The sequence below is a fragment of the Sorex araneus genome, chromosome 5, assembly GCF_027595985.1.
Source record: "Sorex araneus isolate mSorAra2 chromosome 5, mSorAra2.pri, whole genome shotgun sequence".
NCBI classification, from domain to species: Eukaryota; Metazoa; Chordata; class Mammalia; order Eulipotyphla; family Soricidae; genus Sorex; species Sorex araneus.
Genome location: NC_073306.1, coordinates 9,334,331 through 9,354,320, shown reverse-complemented (window position 1 = coordinate 9,354,320; position 19,990 = coordinate 9,334,331). Strand labels below are relative to the sequence as shown.

The window sequence follows — 19,990 nt, the reverse complement described above, 5'->3', positions numbered from 1 at the left end:
ATAACAGCCTGCACCACTTTCAAGGGGAGACTGAGTCACGCACTGCAGGACACTCAGGAACCCCCCTCAGTTATGCCCCACCTGAGGGAGAGTGGGGCCACTTTGACAAGTCAATGAAGTTTACCCTTGCCAGAGCGGGAGAGAGAGCATGGGGTCAAAGTGTTTGCCTTGCACGCAGCTCACCCGGGTTCAAACTCCAGCCCTGCATATGGTCCCCCACGCTTGATCCCTATACTGTGTCCACCTTTCATTCCAAATCAGAGTTTTGCATTCAGGGGAGATTTTGCATTCAGGGTTGAAAGGAGGTATTGCCTGCAAATAATGGTCATGGCTATGCAAAATTTCATTTTCTCTCTCTTCACAAGAAAAGTGGTATGTGACCAAAATGAAAAGTTCTGATATCATTGGGAAAAACTCTGTGTAGTGATCACATGGATTTTGCAGTGGATTGTGGCAGGCTGGCCTTTTCCCCCCAAGTCTGAGATCGGCTAATTAAGCTTTGCTTAATTAATACATTGACACGCTGATTATCCATGACTCACACCTGAATGTGGCTTAATACATGACAGCAAGGCACCCATGTGCCAAGCCACTACTTGCACAAAAACCAAATGTTAATAGTACAAAAAGGAACAGTAAAAACCTAATTCAGCGAAAGCTCATAGAAGGGGCTCCAGAAAGCAGCCTTTTACCTACTCTGGTTTCCCTCCTTTATTCCCCCAACGGCAGCTACTGCCACCAGGGGGCGCCCTGAGCACAGCTGGAAAAGCGGGTCAGCTTTGCCGCCACACGCCCAGCAAGGCACTGGCAAGTCCGAAAGGCCTCACCACACCCGGCTCTGCCAGCACCTTGGTGATGGACTCTGGAACTGCAATAAATGTGTGCTACTTAAGCTCTCCAGCCATGTGGTTCGCTGTTACGAACGGGCCCAGGCACCCATGCTCAGCAGTTACAAACGCAAAAGGCAGAAAGTACTCTGAGGGTTTATCAACAGACACGCAAAAGTGCCTCCAAGGAGTACCATTCTGCCTTCAACAGATTTCGACAGCCCTACATGCACAAGCCTCGGGATATGCAGGGAAACAAAAAGACAACTCAGGAATGATGTCATCTGCCAGGCAGAGCTAGATCACCAAAACTCAGAGACTTAAGTTAGGTGATGCTCATCAGGTGCTGCGGGGAGGGGAAAATGAGTTGTTCGATGGATTTGGAGCTCACTTTTTACAAGATGAAAAATTTCTGAAAATTGGACACCAATGGGGATATAGTCAATAGTCGAGAACTTTCCCATCCTCATAGTTGACGAATGTTCTTCAAGCTTCATTGTACTAACCTGATTAACTCCTGGGCTCTTACATTCAAAATATTCAAATTTCCGAAGCGCAGCAGCTGCACATGTGTGGCCTTTCCGACGCTGCACAAGCACGATCTCAGAGGCCAACTAAACTACTTTGGACACCAGCAGCTCGCAGAAATGTCTCTAGACTGCGAACTGAGCCACTGCCCCATGTGGCACCACGGGGGAAGGGTTCCTCTCTCGGTTTTTCCATCTTATTAGCACCACAAAAGGAAAGTAAAAACTTGCAGTGATGCAATTTCTGGCAGAAATTTCCCTGGACTTTATAACTAAAATACAGAAATCCAAAACCTCATATCTCTTAATTGTCAGCAATGTAAAACATTATCAACTGGTTCCTTTTCAGCAGGTCTGACTTTGGGGGGAAACTCCAAGCAATAATTGTGAGTTTTTTGTTGAAATATTGAAGGTAATCAAAGTAAAGTGAAATCTATCAGCTACACAGGAGGGGGGTGGGGGCGGGGGGGCGGTATACTGGGGTTCCTGGTGGTGGAAAGTGTGCACTGGTGATGGGATGGGTATTGAGCATTGTATAACAGAGACTTAAGACTAAAAGCTCTGTAACTTCCCACATGGTGATTCAATTAAAAAAAAAATTTCAAATTTCCAGCCCATCAAAGTATCAAGGCACTGTACTGTGCTTGAAAGGCTTGTTAGAAATCACTCAGTTCGCATAAAATGGGTGGAACTAGAGCATATCATGGTGAATGAAGTCTATTCAGAGGGAAAGAGGTAAATACAGAAATGATCTAAGGTTGCAACAAAGGGCCAAAGGCAACCCGACAGAACTGACCCACAGAACTGACTGGAGGAGGGCGGGCGAAAGGAAAGCGTGCTCAGGGCTTGCTCTTGGCTCTGTTTACAGGGCCCTCCTAGCTGCGTTCGGGGACCACAGGCAGTGGGAGGGAATGTACTGGGTCAGCCACGTGTAAAAGTACCTCACCCTCTACTCTCTAGCCCCTCAAGGCCATTTTTATAAGCGTCTGTTGTGGGCATACTGGTGATCGGCGCAGTGTACTAACAGTATTGTTCATAAAATCTCAATTAAAAAAAGAGGCTCATTAGGTAAATCATAGCTTTACCACGCATGAAAGAGAAAACTGAAATGGTAAAAAATGCTTTCAGAATTCCCATCGAGGAAATTACAAGGGTTCTAGGAGCTTGTGCCAGGAACAAGGACAAAGACAAACATTTATTGAAAGTCCCAACATTGTCGCAGCTAATCGTATTTTCGCTATTACCAAGTTTCAGTGGACTACAGCTGCTGTCCTCATACATACGGAGGACCACTGGCTTTGGTTCACACGTACACCCCGGAAGAACTCAATGAATGTGTTCAGGAAAATGTATTTATTTTGACACCTTTACAAAAATATTTAGGCACATAATCATTCTGTTTATGTCACCTGATTTACATTATTTCAATCTTTAGTACCTTTTAAAAACACTAAAGGCAAATAGAATCTATTGAAAAAATATTGTGATAGGTCACCATTTGTGGTCATTAGCACGAGAAAGAAACATTTATAAACCAAATTATCTCTAAAAACATTTTTTGTGAGACAATAAATCTAACCAGTAGATTCTTTAAAAAGGAAAAAAAGTATTTTCCAAACACAAAGACTAAAAAAGCCCAACATCTGAGAACTTCTGCCACCACAAGAAAGTGACGATCGTAACAGTGTGGAGATGGGGTCAGAGGACAGCGATGGTGCTAGAGGCCCGTGAGGACTTGGCGCGGGGTCAGGCTTCACCGGAGGAGCAGGGCCAGCCAAAAGAAGCTTCCCCAAGTGATCAACATGGGACATTTTATTTTGCTTGGGGGCCACACCCAGTAATGCTCAGGGCTTACTCCTGGCTCTGTGCCTTGGGATCATTCCTGGCAGTGCTCGGGGGGACACATGCAGTGCCAGAGATCAAACCCAGGAGCCAGGTAGTGCAGCAGGTATGCGTTGGTCGTGCACACAGCCGACATGGGTTTGATCCCTGGCATCCCATATAGTTCCCTGAATACCACCAGGAGCAATTCCTCAGTGCTGAGCCAGGAGTAACCCCTGAGCATTGCAGGGTGTGATGCAAAAAGCCTCCCCCCCACCCAAAAAAAAAAAATCCCAAAAATTGTACCAGAAACAAAGATCAAACTCAGGTTGATGGCATGCAAGGCAAGTACTTTAAACCCTGTCCTGTCTGGCCCAGCGTGAGGCATTTTTAACTTAACTTCCTCTAAGGCAGAGAATAATTTTTTCTTTGAAATTTGCCATCAAAATATGAGAATGATTTTGTTTGTTCTACAAAACCGGTGCAACCTACCTGTATCACAAATGGCCAACCCCAGATCAAGTAGGCACCCCCAAAAAAGACAGACAAAAAAAACTGAACAGAAACTGCTATTTCAACAGTTTTGAGACCAGAACGGAAGGGTCTGAAGAGTTGAGGAAACCGACTTGGATCAAGCCTCTAACCAGCGCTGGGACCCCCGCCTCAGCCCTGGCTCCCCAGGAGCAGGCCGTGCCGCTGGGCTCCTGTGTGCCGGGCAGTCCTGCACCGTTCCCTCCCACTCAGGAGGCTCCTGAAGAGAAACTGCCGGCGCACAGCTGGAGGGAAGCAGGAGACGGGGATGGGGATGTGACCCCCAGTGGCTGGGCACCGCAGGGGTCAGGGAAGTGCTCTGAGGTTCCAAAGGAGGTTCCCCACTCCTTAAAGGGAAGCAAGCACCAACTCTGCGGGCAGTTCTGACACGTCTCGCTCCTCTCTGCTGGAGCGGCTGGCTCAAGAACTGCACTGCGTGCTTCTGGAGTGTCAGAACTGTTACCCCCGGGCGTGGCACGTGCTGGCGCATGACAAGATACTTGGCATCTCGCTGCTCACTCAGGGGGTGGGGATCGTCAGGCAAGGCCAGGCCGACCCCCCAATCCCGGCATGCTTCCAGAACACCCCGACTGAGACCTTTCACAGATCCCCCAACACGCCAAGCCTGTGCAGCGTGAGGGGCACGTTTAAACTGCATCTACGTGGAAGCTGGGTCCTACACACGGCAACTCCGGTTAGTCACTGCGGCCAACTCAGGGTCAGGGGCCCCTCCATCACCGAATTCTGCTCTCGGAGGTCTCCCCAGCTGGTCTGCAGGAGGGAGTGAAGGACTGAGTGCCTGCAGCCCCACCCCCTCCAGGAGGCAGCCCAGCGCTCCAAGAATGTTTGCCGTGTCGGCTTATCACACCGGGGCAGAGTCCCCACATACAGGCGATGCCCGGCACCAAGCAAATCTCGAGTGCGCTGTCAGGCCTGCCTGTGAGCAACACACACTCCAAGTCTAGCTGGCCTGTCCAGTCTGCGTCCAAACCTGTAACCAGACACGGGCAGGGCGGGGTCCCTAAGTGGCTCTATAGCCGCTGGTCACCGGGCAAACTCGGCAGAGGTCAGGCTGACATCATGGATCACCAGATGCAATTTCCTCAGACAAACCACAGAGAGGGGCGGGCCGCAGGCTGCAGGCTGCAGCTCTTCACCCGCGCCGCGTCTGAGGCACTCGGACTCGGAAGGGAAGGTCGGCGGGGCCCGCGCGTCTAACCCACTCAGACCCGAAGGTCCTGAGAGCTGAAGAAAGGCCATCACCGAGTCACACTCACATCTTCCGAATTCACCAACAGAGCTACTTCTCTATCTTATCTCCAGGCACCACGGCAGCCTGAGCTTGTGTAACTACCGCCAAGGCAGCTCAGTACCCTCAGCACTTAGCACAACACCGGGCGCGTTTGCCCTACTGAAGACACCGAGGTGAGCGAACGGATCAGCTCGAACAAAGTCTAAAAGCCTGACTTCGCCCGCCCCGCACTTAGCACCGTCCTGAGAGAGGGAATAACAGTTTCCAGAAATGCGCTCTGCTCATCTCCAGTTCTGGGAAACCAAAGGAAAATCAATGCACTTCAGTGCCAGCGATCCAATCCAGAGCGGACGCGTTTGCGGCGCACACCATGCTGCTGACCCACAGCCCTCGGGCAAGCCCCCAGTCCCCAGTGAAAAGCTAGCGACCTTTACAAACGCACTGACGCTCTCCTTAGGAAGCAAAAGCGACCTTGACAAAATACGACTGAGCACTGGAGAGACAGGCCAGCGGGCTGGAGTGCAGGCTTGGCGTGCAGGAGGCCCGAGTGCGACGGCCAGCACGACTCGGTTCCTGAGCACCACTGGGAGTCGCCTCTCGGCGCTGCTGGGTATGGTCCAAAAGGCAAAGAAAGAAAAATGAAAGAAGTGTCAGGTACGCGGCTGCACCTGGAGCTGAAGGCAGGCCAGCGCGCCTCCCGCTGGAGGGCTGTTCACCACGCGGCTCCCGGGGATACCTGCGTCTCCGGTGCTGGGAGAAAGTATTGTCAAAACACTGATGTCTCACTGTCAGCATAGAAGAAAAATAAATTAAAATGCCAGTACATTTTCCAGTCTGATAAATAATTCATTCAAATGGCACATCTATCACAGAGTCAATTAGAACTTTCTCTCATCATAAACGTTTAAAAGGCAGCAGTCAATCCTCAGATTGTACAAGTGCAAAGGAAATGGGCTTGTCTTCGTGATCAAGAGCACTGTCCCGGCTGGTCAGACCGCTCCTTTCCCTTTAATGTCCAGCTTGTTACTGGCCTCTGACTGTTTGCTCAGCTGCTCTTCGGAGAAAGTGATGTAGGAGTACACCAAGCTGCCAGCAATGCTGCAAAACAGAAATATCACCATCAAGAAGGAAGACGGGAGGGAAGGAGGTGGGGGGCCACTAGTCAGCAGGGCTGGGGCGAGGCTGAGCTGCGCAACACCACCAGCACATGAAATTAAATCCCAGTCACTGCTTCCATCCACCAGAGACACTCGGCGGCCGCAGGATCCCCCAAGGCAGCTGGTGCCCCGGGAAGTGAGTGACTGCAGGCGCTGGCCAGCAGCACGCCCGGTTTGACAAAATCTTTCTGGAAGACAATTTGTTGGAATCAGACACTTTAGAAATCAAGGCTGACCTCTGACCTAGAGTCGACTTCGTGGCTGAACCAAGTATATCTTTATGGATTACTGCAAAGTATCTTCCATAAAATTTATCAGAGCAAAAAATTAAAGGTAAATGTCCCATAGTAGAGAATTATGTAAATTCACTCAACAGAATACAGTGCATCCATTACAGTGGCCTAAGGAGGAAAAGGCAACGGTACTGCAAACAAAAAAAGTATTACCACAAAATACTAAGTCCTGTCTAACTTCACTTTATCTGAAGGGAATGAATAGATGTCTGCTATGCATTAGGACAAAAAACAGTCGGGATAGAACACGTCAAAAATATCAGCCCTTACAAGGCTCTGTGACAGGAAAAGTTACTTCAGCCCTCGATGCCTTCAATCCCTCCCTCACCTGTGAGAAGGCAAGTATGACACCAAAGGAGACAGGATGAGGTGAGAATGAAACTGTAATTTGATTATATAATACTGTGCTACTACATATAACTATATGCTGAACCACATAATTATAAATCTAACTTATAAACTGAAATATATAAAATACATTTGTACTACTAAATGAGACAAAAGATCGCTTCAAAAGATTATTTATTTAGCACACAGCAGTCATCCATGCGGGGTAAAAGTGAGAACAAACAAACAAAAAAGACACCAGGAGTTAAGAAAGGAAAAGGGCCAAAGGGCAGCTGGCAGTGGCCTCTCCTCCTCAAGACCGCTTGTGCCCCCCGGAATCACCAGGGTCAGTGAGACCCCGGCCCGTCTCACTGCACTGTGGCTGTCAACGTGCTCCATGGGGGCTGCCCGTCTTCCGCTGGTAAAGGCCTGCACGCACGGGCACCCCCTACAACGCTCTTGCCAGTCACGCCACAGACCCTACCGCTGCCATTCCCTGCTCCCCTCCAACACCAGGACACCCCACTACGAGCCGTGGCCGCCACGAGACCCTTCTCTCTCCACTTCTCCCAAGTCCTACCTATGAGCCAACGCTGACCTATGTCCTTACTCTGCCAAGCCATTCCCAGTGAGCTTAGTTCCTGAACCAATTACGCTGGTGACACTCTGTGACACTGTGTGATGACAGCTGCTAAAGCGCTTTTGACAAGACACAAAGAGCCCAGTCATTGCTCCTGTGACCATCATATAAATGCCCAACGTTCTCACAAGTGTTTAGTATATAAATCAGAGGTTCCCAAAATATTTGGCCTACTGACCCTCTCCAGGAAAAAAGGGAGAAGAAAAAAGGCATTGAATGCCCTCTGGAAATGTGCCCTCCAGGGAACAAACGGAAAGTGCCTCCCAACTGCACCCAAGGAGTCTATCCACCCACCCCTTGTCACCCACTCGGAAATGCTGACAGACAGGAAAGCTGGCCTGGCTTCCTGCCCAACCAGTCAGATCACTCGTCCAGCCCAAGTTCTCCAAGGCTGTGCTGCATCTCAGTGGTCCCTGACCCGCCTCCCACGTCCTCCAGGCCACTCCAGCCATACCAAGCACACACGTGGTCTCGTTCACGCTTCCCTCCAGAAACCAGTGTGGCCAGTCGCCTCGCTGACCGTCCTCAGTGCATGGCCCTTCCCTGCTCTGACCCGACACTGTCCCCAGAGAACAGTGCCAGTGGGTGTTGTTCTTCATCTGGTCGCCTCTGCTAGGAGGAAGACCCCCTGAGGACAGGGATGGCTGTGGTCAGTTTTGGGGCCCCTGGTGGCTCCCCAAATACTGGCTTATGGATGCACAACTGCTGCAGCCAGGAAAATGGTCCGAGAGGACGGGGAGCCTGGCTCTGCAGGCTCTGCGCAGTCAGTTTATCTGTATGAAATGGGCGCGCCAGCGCTGGCCCTCGACCTCTCTGCCAGTGGAAAGGGGAGAATAAAGACGAATCAATGGGAGGACAGGAGGGCAGCAGAAGACTCGGGAAATGTTGAGACAGAGAGGGCCATTGCCATCTCACCCCGAATGCCTCTGGGTGAGCGCCTCAGTTCTACTTGTCACTAAGATAGCTGTGTGACCTCAGGCAAGTTATTTTCCCTCGGAGTCCCACCGACTAAATGAGCTGCCGTGGTGAAGATGGCTGCCCTCAGCAACCGTGAACTCCCGCCAGCACACTGCCTGCAAATAAGGCTTGACCAGAAGGTCACTGTCCCCTTCTTACAAAGCATTATCTAAAGATACCGGATATCCCGTACATTCGAGGTACTCAAAACTGTGTCATTTAGTAAATGTGCCATTAGATTAATCTCCCAACCTCACTGTAATATTAACAAGTACGTGTTAAGGCTGTTGCTTTTTCGAAGTTTTACTTACCTGATATTTAAGCCAATGAAGTTTGTCCATGTGAAAATATAATCTCCACCAAAGACCATTCCAATATAAGTTATTAATATATTCTAAAGAAAAAGGAGATATAGTTACATAGGTCTAACTGAGCATTAGAACCATTTACACTGTGAACCAAACATCTGTAAAAACCAAGAGGCAATGACAAATCCCCCAATCCTAAATTAGTAAAATCTGAATAATAAGAAAACAACAAGGAACTTTTTTGTTATTTTTTTTCCAAATCTATTCAGCTTTCATGAAATCTATGCTTTTTTTTTTTTTTTTGGCTTTTTGGGTCACACCCGGTGATGCACAGGGGTTACTCCTGGCTCTGCACTCAGGAATTACCCCCTGACGGTGTTCAGGGGACCATATGGGACGCTGGGAATCAAACCCGGGTCGGCTGCATGCAAGGCAAACGCCCTACCCGCTGTGCTATTTCTCCAGCCCCGAAATCTATGCTTTAACCAACACTAAAGAACACAAAATGAGAACATTAAACAAATATTCCCAGTCCCAAGGTACGAGCTGAAATCATACATCTAAACAGAGACACGCTGGCATGACTGCGGGGCAGAAAGCCTGAAAGCACACTTGGCGATCTTAGAAAAGGATGCTTTCCCTCTCACTGAGATCACTGGCTGGCTTGTGAGAGGAGGGATAAGGAGGAAAATACGCTTAGATGCAAGCATCCTTTTCTTTTATTTGGAATAGAAAAATGGGGTGGTGGGAAGTTTACTGACACCAAGACCAAAGTTTACTGACATCAAGACTGTATTCAGAGGCATCATCCCTGGGATCTTAAAAATACACGGTGGTGAGGGAAAGGGCACTAGCTCAGAGGTGACGGTGCCCGCCCTACAAGTTCAAGGCTGAGAATTCGCCCCACGGGGCCTCTGCATACCCTGAGCACTACACCAACGTGTCTCTGTGCCCGGCAGCTCGGTGATTTCCAGCCACACCCAGTCAGGTGTGTGTGAACAAGAAAGCAGCGTGTGATGGGAAGAGAGCCCGCCACAGCGTGCACGCCTGCCCAACACTCGTGAGCACCCTAGGGACCCGAGTGGCACAATGACCCGAATATACGTGAGTACCACAACCAAAGGAGAGCGACTCCCCGGTGCACATGACCGTTGTATGTGTGTGCGTCTCCCACGGTCACGGCAAGGCAACAGGGAAGAGAAGGAGGGCAGAAACACAGGAAGTCATCTCCAGGTAGAGATCCCCGGGGCCCCTGAGAGTCCGGCGGGCGCGCCTGCTTCTCGGGCCCCGGAGACGCAGCTTCCTCCAACCACAGAGGTGCCGGGAAATGTTAGGAAGTTGAAAGTACTCCATTTCCCCCCAAAGTGCCCATTTTTCACATCCCAGAGGCACTGCCTCCCTCTCAGCTATCCACAGCCAGAAACGGTAAATGTCATACATATTTTTAGTGCCTGGCCATAGTATTTTTAGTATCTGGGTTTTCCTAAATTAGCGCTAAGGTGTAGGACGTAAAACACCAGTGTTTTGTTTTTTCTCTGGCCGTCTGGCTTTGGGGCCACACAGGGCTGACTCTCAGCTCTGTGCTCAGGGATTACCCTGGTGGGCCACGTGCCAGACAAGCGCCCCACCCACTGCAGTACTTCCAGCCCTGCCAAAGTTTTTGTTTGTTTTTTTGCTTTTGAGTCACACATGGGGATGCTCAGGGGTTCCTCCTGGCTCTCTACTCAGGAATTACTCCTGTTGGTACTCAGGGGATTGAACCTGGGTCGCCACATTAAGGCAAATGCCCTCCGCACTATACTATTGCTCTGGCCTCCCAAAGTGTTTTCAAAAGGCCGAAACACACTGGTGAAGAGATCGTTGTTTCAGCATTGTAGAACTGAGACTTAAGCCTGAAAGCATTGTAATTTTCCACATGGTGATTCAATAAAATAAAATTCTTAAAAAAAAAAAAAGTAAATAAAAAAAAAAAAGGCCGAAACACACCAGATGGCCTGGAGGACGAGAGGAGGGTCAGACAGGTGATGGGTCATTAAGATGCAGGAAGCCCTGGAGAACTCAGAATGGAGGAATGTTGCGACTTGACTGATTTGAACAGATCTCTCTGGTCACTATGCTGAGACTCCACAGAAGAGGTGGAGGGACAGGATTAGGCTAACCGCAGCTGTTCTCATTTAGATCAGTATTTCCCAGAGTGGGCAATACTGTCCCGGCCCTTCTCCGGGTGCTGGGATGGTGGCGGGTCAGCTGGGGAAGACAGGACAGATGCTTCCTGTTTCTTTTAAAGATGGCAGGAAAACTGAGCAATCCCTTTGAAATGATTAGAATGATAAGATTCTTGGACTTGTAAAAAGGAAATATCAAAAGTACTGGACTTAATGTGAACTAGTGCTTAAGACTATACTTGCACTTTATTCTAATAACGATAAAGAAGGTACATAAATAAATGTCCGATCATAAAATTAATCAGTTTTCCTCGACCAGGTTTCTCCATGACATAAAACACGGTACCAACTGCCCTTTCTCTAATGTTCAAGCTGATTTAACTGTGAAAACGCAATACTCCACTTTGATCCTGAACCGTTCACTTTAAAAAAGAACAAAACACGGCAGTAGTGCACATGTTTCACATAGATGAGATCTTGGGTTTGATGCCCAGCACTGCGTTCAAATAAAAAAAAAAAATGAAAACATAAGACCAAAATGTGATCGTGAGTTATTTTGGGCCGTTAAAACTTGTCCCCGTCTGCCCAGGCCTCTGAATGCAGCTTGACTGTTGCCGGCCTTCAGAATTCGCAGGACTGACTCACTGCAGCTGAACTTAGAATTGCATTCACACAGAAACACTGCAGTTCTATGGTTTGATGCCACAGGCCTGCTGCTGTCTTTTAATTTCTATTTCTAAAATGAGGTCCGGTGGGCGCCACTTCTTTGTGGGCAGAGGAAAACACTCTGCAGCCCTCCCCTGCCCGCCGGCAAACAGGGCAGCAAAGAGGAAGTCACAGACTCCGTGCCCTTCCCCGGGCGCCAGGCCCCGCAGACTCTCAGCCTAACCTGCCACAGCAAGCAAACCTAACTCTGCAGGAATCCCAGCTGCTGGCACCTCTCCGATCTGAAAGACTGGAACCACAAAATCAGATGAGCGGCCTCAGGCTTGAAATGACTAAATTTAGCTCAATGGTCAGGCCACTTGGCTCTCTGGACTGAAGACAAACCAGGAGTTGCATGGGGAAGAAGTGACATCACTGGGTATGTCAGATGCGGCTTTGAAAAGTGGATTCGTTAAGGTTTGGCTCAGGCATAGGAAACCTTCCCTTGATTTGCTCCTGGCAGGCCTCCTCTCCCTCCACAACTGCCAGGACTCAGGGAGGCCGAGAACAGAACGACACTCGCTAGCGGCTACAGGTGCAGGCCTGTCGCTGCGCAGCTGGTCTCCCGCCCTGTCAGAAACAGGTCTAACTCTTCCTTCTCTCTGCAAGGAAACACGGTCCCTCTTCCCTATGCCCTCAGAAATAAGTTATCTGGAAGGAGAAACCGCCTTCCTTGAGTTCTTAAAGACTGTTTCAGGGGGCCGAGCTATCGATAGTATAGTGGGTTAGGCATTTGCTTTGCACACGGCAGGCCGGGGTTCAATCCCCAGCACCCAATTATAGTTCCTTAAGGCAGCCTTGAGTTAGCCCGTAGTGCAGAGCCAGGAGTAAGCCCTGAGCACTGCTGGGTGTGGCCCCAAACCAAAAACAGACACGAAAAAAAGAAGACTGTTTCAGAAACCACTGCCTCAATTTGCCCACCTACCAAGTCAGTGTCGGGAAAAAAGGACGAGTGGGCTTAAGGCCATAGGTAGATTCCCATTGGAGGAGTGATTTGAAAATAAATGGTGACCAAATAAACACACACAGAAGCGTGTGTGTGTGTGTGTGTGTGTGTGTGTGTGCAGAAAATGACATTTTTCAACTCACCTTAATACAGCCAACTATTGTAGTTGTAAGAGCAGAATTATACTGAGTGCAGAGTACTGTGGCGTACATCAAGATAAACCTCAAATGAAGAAGAGGAGTGTTATTTTTCTTATGTATTACCCATGGTCCCGAAGAGGCGTGCCACTTCTCTGCCACCCCCTGGCCCCCCACCCCAAAGCACACCGACACCATCAACTGGCGAAGGTGTAGGTGAAATCTAGTCACCTACTCAGAACAATCTCTAGTCAAGAGAAACCAGCAGTGCTGGCCATGCAGCACACCCCAGCGTGCCGAGCGGGCTCCCGTCCTGCACTGTGTGATCGCCAAGGACAGCCCAGCTCCAGGTGCTTGAAGAGGTGAACACGCACACGCGTCAGGAGCTTTCCCCAGCACGTGTGACGGCCAAGAACGCTCTCTAGGTGCCGTAATCCCAACTAGTTCGCCAAACCCAGACACAGCCCAGAGGCCACAGACCTTAGTTCAAGGATGCACCTTCCTCGAGGACAATGACCTCAGAACCAAGAGGAAGGAAGATCCCTCAGGAGGGAAAAACTGAAGCAGAATGACTTGAAGAGGGAGAACAGGCCCCCAACAATGCTGAGGCAGGGGTGGAGCCTGCAGATTCCACTGAGGCTTCTGAGCCGGACTCGGCACTACGACACCACGTGCTTGACTCCCATCTACGACCTTCCAAACCATGCCGCATCCACAGGCTGCCGCTGCCTCACCAACTGCGCTAACTCGGACCCTTTACTTGAGTTCTGAGTCCGGTTTCTCACCAGGAAGGGGCACCTTCAGTGAGATGTGCTGAGTGCATAGCAGCAGATCGTCACCAAGTCCCTGCACATTTTCTCTCCCCGTCCTTCTAGGGAGACCTCTGAAGGAAGTTGGTGGTCCTGGGGCCCACTCCCCAAGGCTGTGAATCACTGAATCTAGAGGTTGGACAATCTTAAGCTGATACAGTTTAAAGACAGACTTTCTCTAGGAAAACTATGTGCTCACAAGGTAGCAAAGGCTTACCCCATCACACAGGAGAGGGTGAACTGCAGAAGAAAGAGGGTATCGGCCCAGCCTTCAAAATCCATGGCCTGAAACACACAAGAAAACATCCATTTTTACAGTGCACCCTCAAAACCAGCTGCCCCATGCATCAAACAAAATCCATGTATATACCTGCTTCTATCACACACACAAATATACACATCCGGGCCGGAGCGGTAGTACAGTGGATAGGGCAATTATTGCCTTGCACGTGGCTGACCCATGTTAAATCTCTGGCACCCCTTATGATCCCCCAAACCCACCAGGAGTGATCCCTGAGTGCAGAGCTAGGAGAAAGCTCTAGGCACCGTTGGGTGTGGCCCCAAAACAAACCAAAAAATACACACATCTACTTCTGTTCACTCAAATAAACCAATAAGCAGTTCCTGCAGTTTACTTTTTTTCAAACTGTAATGTGAGGGCTGGGGATGAAGTGCCCCACAGAGCACTTGCCCTGCATGTGTGAGGCCCTGGGCTCAAACTCCTAGCACCACAAAAAGCAAACAAATGTACTGTGACAGAGACTGAACTTACCTGTGTTGGTACAAAGAAACTACTGACTGCTTAAAGGCACAAGGTATATGCAGCCCGTTCTCCCAGACGGCTTTCCCAATAAAGCGTATTCAGCAGAGGTTTCCTCGGGAGGATTTCTCCTCCCTTTCCTTCTCTTCACTCCACTTCCCTCCCTTCTCCTCCCCTCTCCTCCCCTCGGGGAAGTTAAACAGTCAAGGACCAGGGTCAAAGGCTACTCCCCCTCCCCTCTGCTCCCCCTGCCACCATCTGCCACAACTGGGCTGCCCACACTACTCCCAGCCCAGACAAGGAGTTAAAAACCAGATTATCTTTCATGAGACTCTGCCACCCGTGTAAAATCTGTATTTTAAAGTTTTGAACTCCGGCAGATCAACAAGTCATTTGCTCTTGTTCTAAAAAGGCATAGCATCAAAAAAAAGGGAGTGGGGGGGAGTTAAAAAGATTCTCTTGTCAAACATACAGGCACAGAGAAGGATCTAGACATTCAACTATAAGCATAATCGATCCAGCCCACAGGTTTAACAGATGAGGACACAAAGGCCAGAAAGCAGAAGGAATGTGTCTCTGTGTCGAGAGAGTAATCAAGGGTCTGAGAATGTGTCTGGTCCACAAAGTAACCCAGAAAAAGATAAGCAATTTTGGAAAGTCTAAACAGCGTAAAGAATAAATATTCTTATTCTTCTGTATCTTCATTATTTAGTCAGCCGTGCACAGGGAGAGTAACCTCCAGGTAGACGGTCTGCACAGCAACTTTTCCCGTAAACTCCCTCTGAGCCATGCAACCGACCCCATGATACGCCGAAGACGTTACACAATGTCCCAGCATCACAGCCCGGGTTTGCTCTTCCCTCCCCGTGAGCACACCCATCAGAGAGCCTGACTGCAACTCCTGAGACGATCGATCACCAGCCTGTGCTGCCAACATTCCCTGTTTGAAGGCAGCAACAAGTCTAAACACAGTATCCCGAGACTCTGAAAAGTCATCAATCAAGTGATGCCTGTTTCATCTTTTCCTGGATTAAGGAGCTATTTTCGATTCCCAGTCAACTCCCTCTGCACGACAGAAGAGTGCTTTCTTCCTGGCCCTCAATTCTGGCTGCAAGGCCATGCCAGTCCCTTCGCTGCTCCTGCCTCTCCAGGAAGCTGATCTTTCAGAGTGCTCCTATTTAAGGTCTAGCCTAACAGAAAATTCTCATTTCTCTGCTTAGTTAGGTTAGCACTAGAATTTGAAGAATATTAAAAAATAGTAATAAAAATAAAGAACTCGGCTCCAATTTTGCTTCAGTTTATACCCTAAATGTCTGTAAATCTGAATCACAAGAGCAAATCAATCTGTCCTATCCCCCCAGCTGCTTCTATTTTTTCGGGTCTGGCACTAGAGACTGAACCCAGGATCTCACAAATGCGAGGTATATGCTCCACCACTATGTCCAAGCCCTCTCCCAGTTACTTTGAAATTTTAGATTCATCACAGGAAAGCCATTACTAGTAGAAAAGCTTCATCTTTATTGTTTTTCTTACAGAGTATCACCTAAAATAGAATCACAAAATATTTTAAAAATTAACAGTGGAAAAGTCTCCCTCTACTCCTACGCCCATTCACTCTCTTTCTCGCAAAGAAACTGGTGGTTACTTTATTAGTTCCATCTATAGAGTTCCACGGTTTCTTAGACAATAAATGAATTAAGTCATATTTTCCTCTTTATTCACTCTCACGACACACCTTTCCCATGTCAGTAACTGACATGCACAGGTGGCCCTTGAACAACAGAGGAAAGGGACACTGACTCTTGCCACCTGCTGACAGGCAACCGAGAGTGGGGGGCTGCCCTCCAGACTCTTGGGCTCCCGAGTTCTCAGATCCCACCAACATCTGCAAAAGTCCTCAACTGTGGAACCCAGGTCTAGAAAAAAATCCATATGTAACTGGATTTAATCAGTTCAAAGGTAGGTTGTTCAGGGTCAACTGCATTTTTCTCTTTTTTTCATTTTACTCATTATCTAAGAACAAGCTAACATCATGTTTATTTCGTTAGAAAACTTATCTTGGGATCTCTTCATTCAATTCCTATAGAAATGCTTGCAAAACCGCTCTGGGTTAGGAGAGCCAAAGGTGCAGCAGAGGACTTCCGTGTGTTAGCATCATGAGATCAGAAACAGGGAGCCCAAGCGAACTGCGATTACCCCAAGCCCCGAGCCCTGAGAGCGAGCCTCGGGCCAGGAAAGGACCCCCATCTAGAAAACCAAAAAATCAAGTTACACTGAACACAGGACAAGGCAAGAATCCTACCCACTGTACTATCTCTAGAGTTCCTAATTAAAATTTTTCTAAACAGAAAATGCTCCTTGGGAACAAGGCTGGCACTTCCATGTCATCTTTAGAGCCAGTTCTTTCCTGGACCTGAACGACTCCTCCCAAAGGGCCAGACCCAACTGGTCTGTTAACATACATAGCCCTGTGTCTGCTCACACTTACGTTTCCCTGACCCTCTTACCCACAAAAGCGCTTCCCAATCACTCTCTTCTTTTCTTCTTATACAACTTCTATTTGGTTTATCTCACCTCACTGAAACCCAAGTGCCCTGAAATATGAGGCATGTCTTTTAAAAAATGTCTTAATATGCGCTTCATTCTCAGCAATGGAAAACAAATTATCAAATGCTTCCTTTTCAGCAGGTCCGACTTTAAGCGGGAGGAGAAACTTCAAACAATAATAGTGAGTTTTGTGTTGAAATATTGAATGTAATCAAAGTAAAGAGAAAGTAAAGTGAAATTTATCAGTTACACAGGCGGGGTAGGGGGCTGGGGATGTGGGGGGGAGGCGGGGTGGAGCTATACTGTGATTCTTGGTGGTGGAATATGTGCAGTGGTGCAGAGATGGGTGTTCAAGCATTGTATAACTGAGACTTAAACTGAAACCTTTATAACTTTCCACATGGTGATTCAATAAAAGAAAAAAAAATCAAAGGATAACAACTAGAAAAAAAATTTCTTAATATGTAATGACAATTCACATGACAAATATTCACCAAATTAAAGATACATATGTATAAAGATATGACAGACTGATAAATAAGTAACAATATGCCAAGTTGCAAAGATTTCACTCAATAGCTAACTGTGAATTCATGGAAGTCCCAAACAGGAAGGAAAAATAAGTCAGGGAGGCAGCAAAGGACAGTGGGGACGGCTGTAGTGAGGCAAACCCAGGCCTCTGGAGTGAGAAAGACTTACTGGGATCTCCCTCCACCACGTGCAGCCTAACGCATGCTCTTTATCCCTGCAGTCAGGCCACAGTGCACCCGACGGTGTCCAGAGAGCACCAGGGGGAATGATTATCATAGGTGCACTTCTCAGGAATAAGACATCATAGGCTTAAATTCTTGCTCGAGGAACAGCTTCACTGAGAGTCGGGGCTCAGGATGTGGGGCAGGGGCACCGCACACACGAAGCAGTCTGAGGCCCTGAGTTCAACCCGTGGCACCATATGCACACAGCGAAACAAGATACACTGTCAATGGCCACACAAAAAGTTCATTCTTTAAGAAATATATGTATGTAGACACACATTTGTCCGTGCAGATCTATGTATAACCTTTATCAATATCTTTAATATCTTGAGCACATGTTTCAAGGTCCACAGTGCAAATGAACTTGGGTTAATGGCAAACTCTTACCTGAAACCCTGCCACACAGCCCTGCTTGCCAGTGGCCAGGAAAATGGCTCGACAGGGAAAGAACCATCTGCAATCTCTTGTACTATGAGTCTCCTGAACACGTGGGTCCTCTACGGCTCCCACTCATGGGTTCTGCGGGAGCTGATAAAAGCAACCGCTTCGTCCCCAGCCCCTGCCTCCCTCAGCTCTCTCTCAGCAACAACCTCCGAAACAGGCCAGCACTTCTTACTGCAGTAGGTGAGTGAGAAAACCAAGCTCTGCCCAGTGATGCGGCTCGGTGGTGGAGAGCCTGCCCTGCCTTACAGGCCGGGAAGTTCCAACCCAGATCCCCGACAACACCCCACTCTCGGCCTCAACCAGAACACAGGCACCGCAACCAAGTGTGTGACAGGGGGAGGGAAGGGGGGGAGGAGGAAGAGAATAAAACACAAACCCAAGCTCTAGCTCTCTTACAAAGAAAATCCCTCTCCAGAGCTCTGCCAGGAGTGACCCCGGGGTACAGAGGCAGGTATTTCCCAAAGTCAGTCCCCCCAACCCCCCGGAAAAAAAAAATTAAAAAGGGAATTCTGATCAAGAAAAAGAGACAGAGACTGAGAGAGAGAATCCTGACATTGAAACCATACCCAGCTCGTCCTCATCTGAACACTTAAGAGTCCAGCTGACAGATGTGCCCTTTGATGCTAAATCTCCAACCATCTCTAGAATTTTTCAAAGACTACACCATAGTTCTCACATATTCTCGAGAGAACTTAGCACTGGGCTTTCTGAGCACGAGGACGATGCTCAGAGCTATTGATCTCAACTAAAGCTCAAAGGAAAGTGAAGTGAACCGACTCATAAGCATACAAAGAACTTAGGAACAAAGCAAAACTTTTTTCAAATAACTCTCCCTAATTTTCCAACTTGACCCAACTCAGCACTCGACTAAGACATCACTGATCACTCACATTATATTTTGTTAGTTACACGAAGCAGTTCATCTCAAGGAGGCAGAAATTAATCACTTCCATTTCCATCTCAAAAATGTTACCTCCTGGGCTGAGGTAGTACAGTGGGCAGGGTGCTTGCCTTGCAAGCTGCCAACCTGGGTTTGATCCCCAGCATGGTCCAAGGAGCCCACCAGGAGTGATTCGTGAGCGCACAGCTAAGAGTAGCCCCTGAGCACTGCCAAGTCTGCCCGCTCCCCCGCAGCCACGGCCAAACAGCCAATCTCTCACAGAACCTACACTTTTACTGACAGATCTGCTCCCTAACTTGATTATAAAGCTCTCAAAGGAAAGACCACCACCTCGCTGATCCTCGGTTTACAATCACCTGAGCCTAATTCTGGAAAACACAAAAAGAGCACTTAATACCTAGCGGAGGAAGTTAAGAAGAAAACCACACTGAGGAGAGTGTTTAGAGAAAGAACATGTGACAGCCAGCCAGTGGGTCCAGCTATATCCTAATAAAGTTTTATAAAAACCAGCACTAATGAACAAGTAGTTAGGATGAACAAATGTATGTGAAACCCAAAATAAAAGCAATGAATTCAGCTTCCACAATTTTCACCCAACTTCAAAGTACTTTAAGTGAAAATACTTAAGACTAACTTTCTTCTTTTTTTTTTTTTAAATTGAATCACTGTGAGGTAGACCCTTACAAAGCTGTTCATGATTAGGTTTCAGGCAGTGTTCCACCACCCATCCCTCCACCAGTGGACATTTCCCAGCACCAGTGTCCCAGTTTCCCTCCCATCACTGCCCCCTGTCTCTATGGCAGAACTTTTCTTCACTCTCCTTCTCTCCCCTCCCTCCCTCCCTCCCTCCTTCACTTCCCTCCCTTTCTGCTCCGCTCCCTCTCTCTCCTTTTGGGCACTGTGGTTTGCAATGCAGATACTGAAAGGTTATCTGGTATATGGTATATCCCTTTACCTACTTCAAACATTCAGTTCTTGGCCAGCATGATCATTTCCAGTTATTATTGTCATCCTGGCTCCTTCTCTATCTTACCTACCCTCTATCCACACACACTTGTGACTCATTCCAACCACAACCAGTCCTCCTAGCCCGTTTTCCCTGACCATGGAAAACTATATGCAGTTTATGTATTTATGTATTTTTTTAATAAACCACAAATGAATGCAGTCATTCTATATGT

General features: G+C 48.2%; 1 protein-coding gene across 2 annotated transcripts in view; it reads right to left on the bottom strand.

Moving 5' to 3' along the window:
* Positions 1 to 2,688: 2,688 nt before the first annotated feature.
* The window catches only part of SLC35D1 (solute carrier family 35 member D1), a 30,580-nt gene continuing 13,278 nt past the window's right edge, over positions 2,689 to 19,990 (bottom strand). For both annotated transcript variants that reach the window (XM_055140834.1, XM_055140835.1), the window contains 4 exons: positions 13,620 to 13,687; positions 12,600 to 12,678; positions 8,644 to 8,726; positions 2,689 to 6,056 (listed from right to left, as the gene is read on the bottom strand). In XM_055140834.1, the coding sequence (XP_054996809.1) occupies positions 5,948 to 6,056; positions 8,644 to 8,726; positions 12,600 to 12,678; positions 13,620 to 13,687 (339 nt within the window). In that variant the 3' untranslated portion in view covers positions 2,689 to 5,947. The remainder of the gene's footprint in view (positions 6,057 to 8,643; positions 8,727 to 12,599; positions 12,679 to 13,619; positions 13,688 to 19,990) is intronic.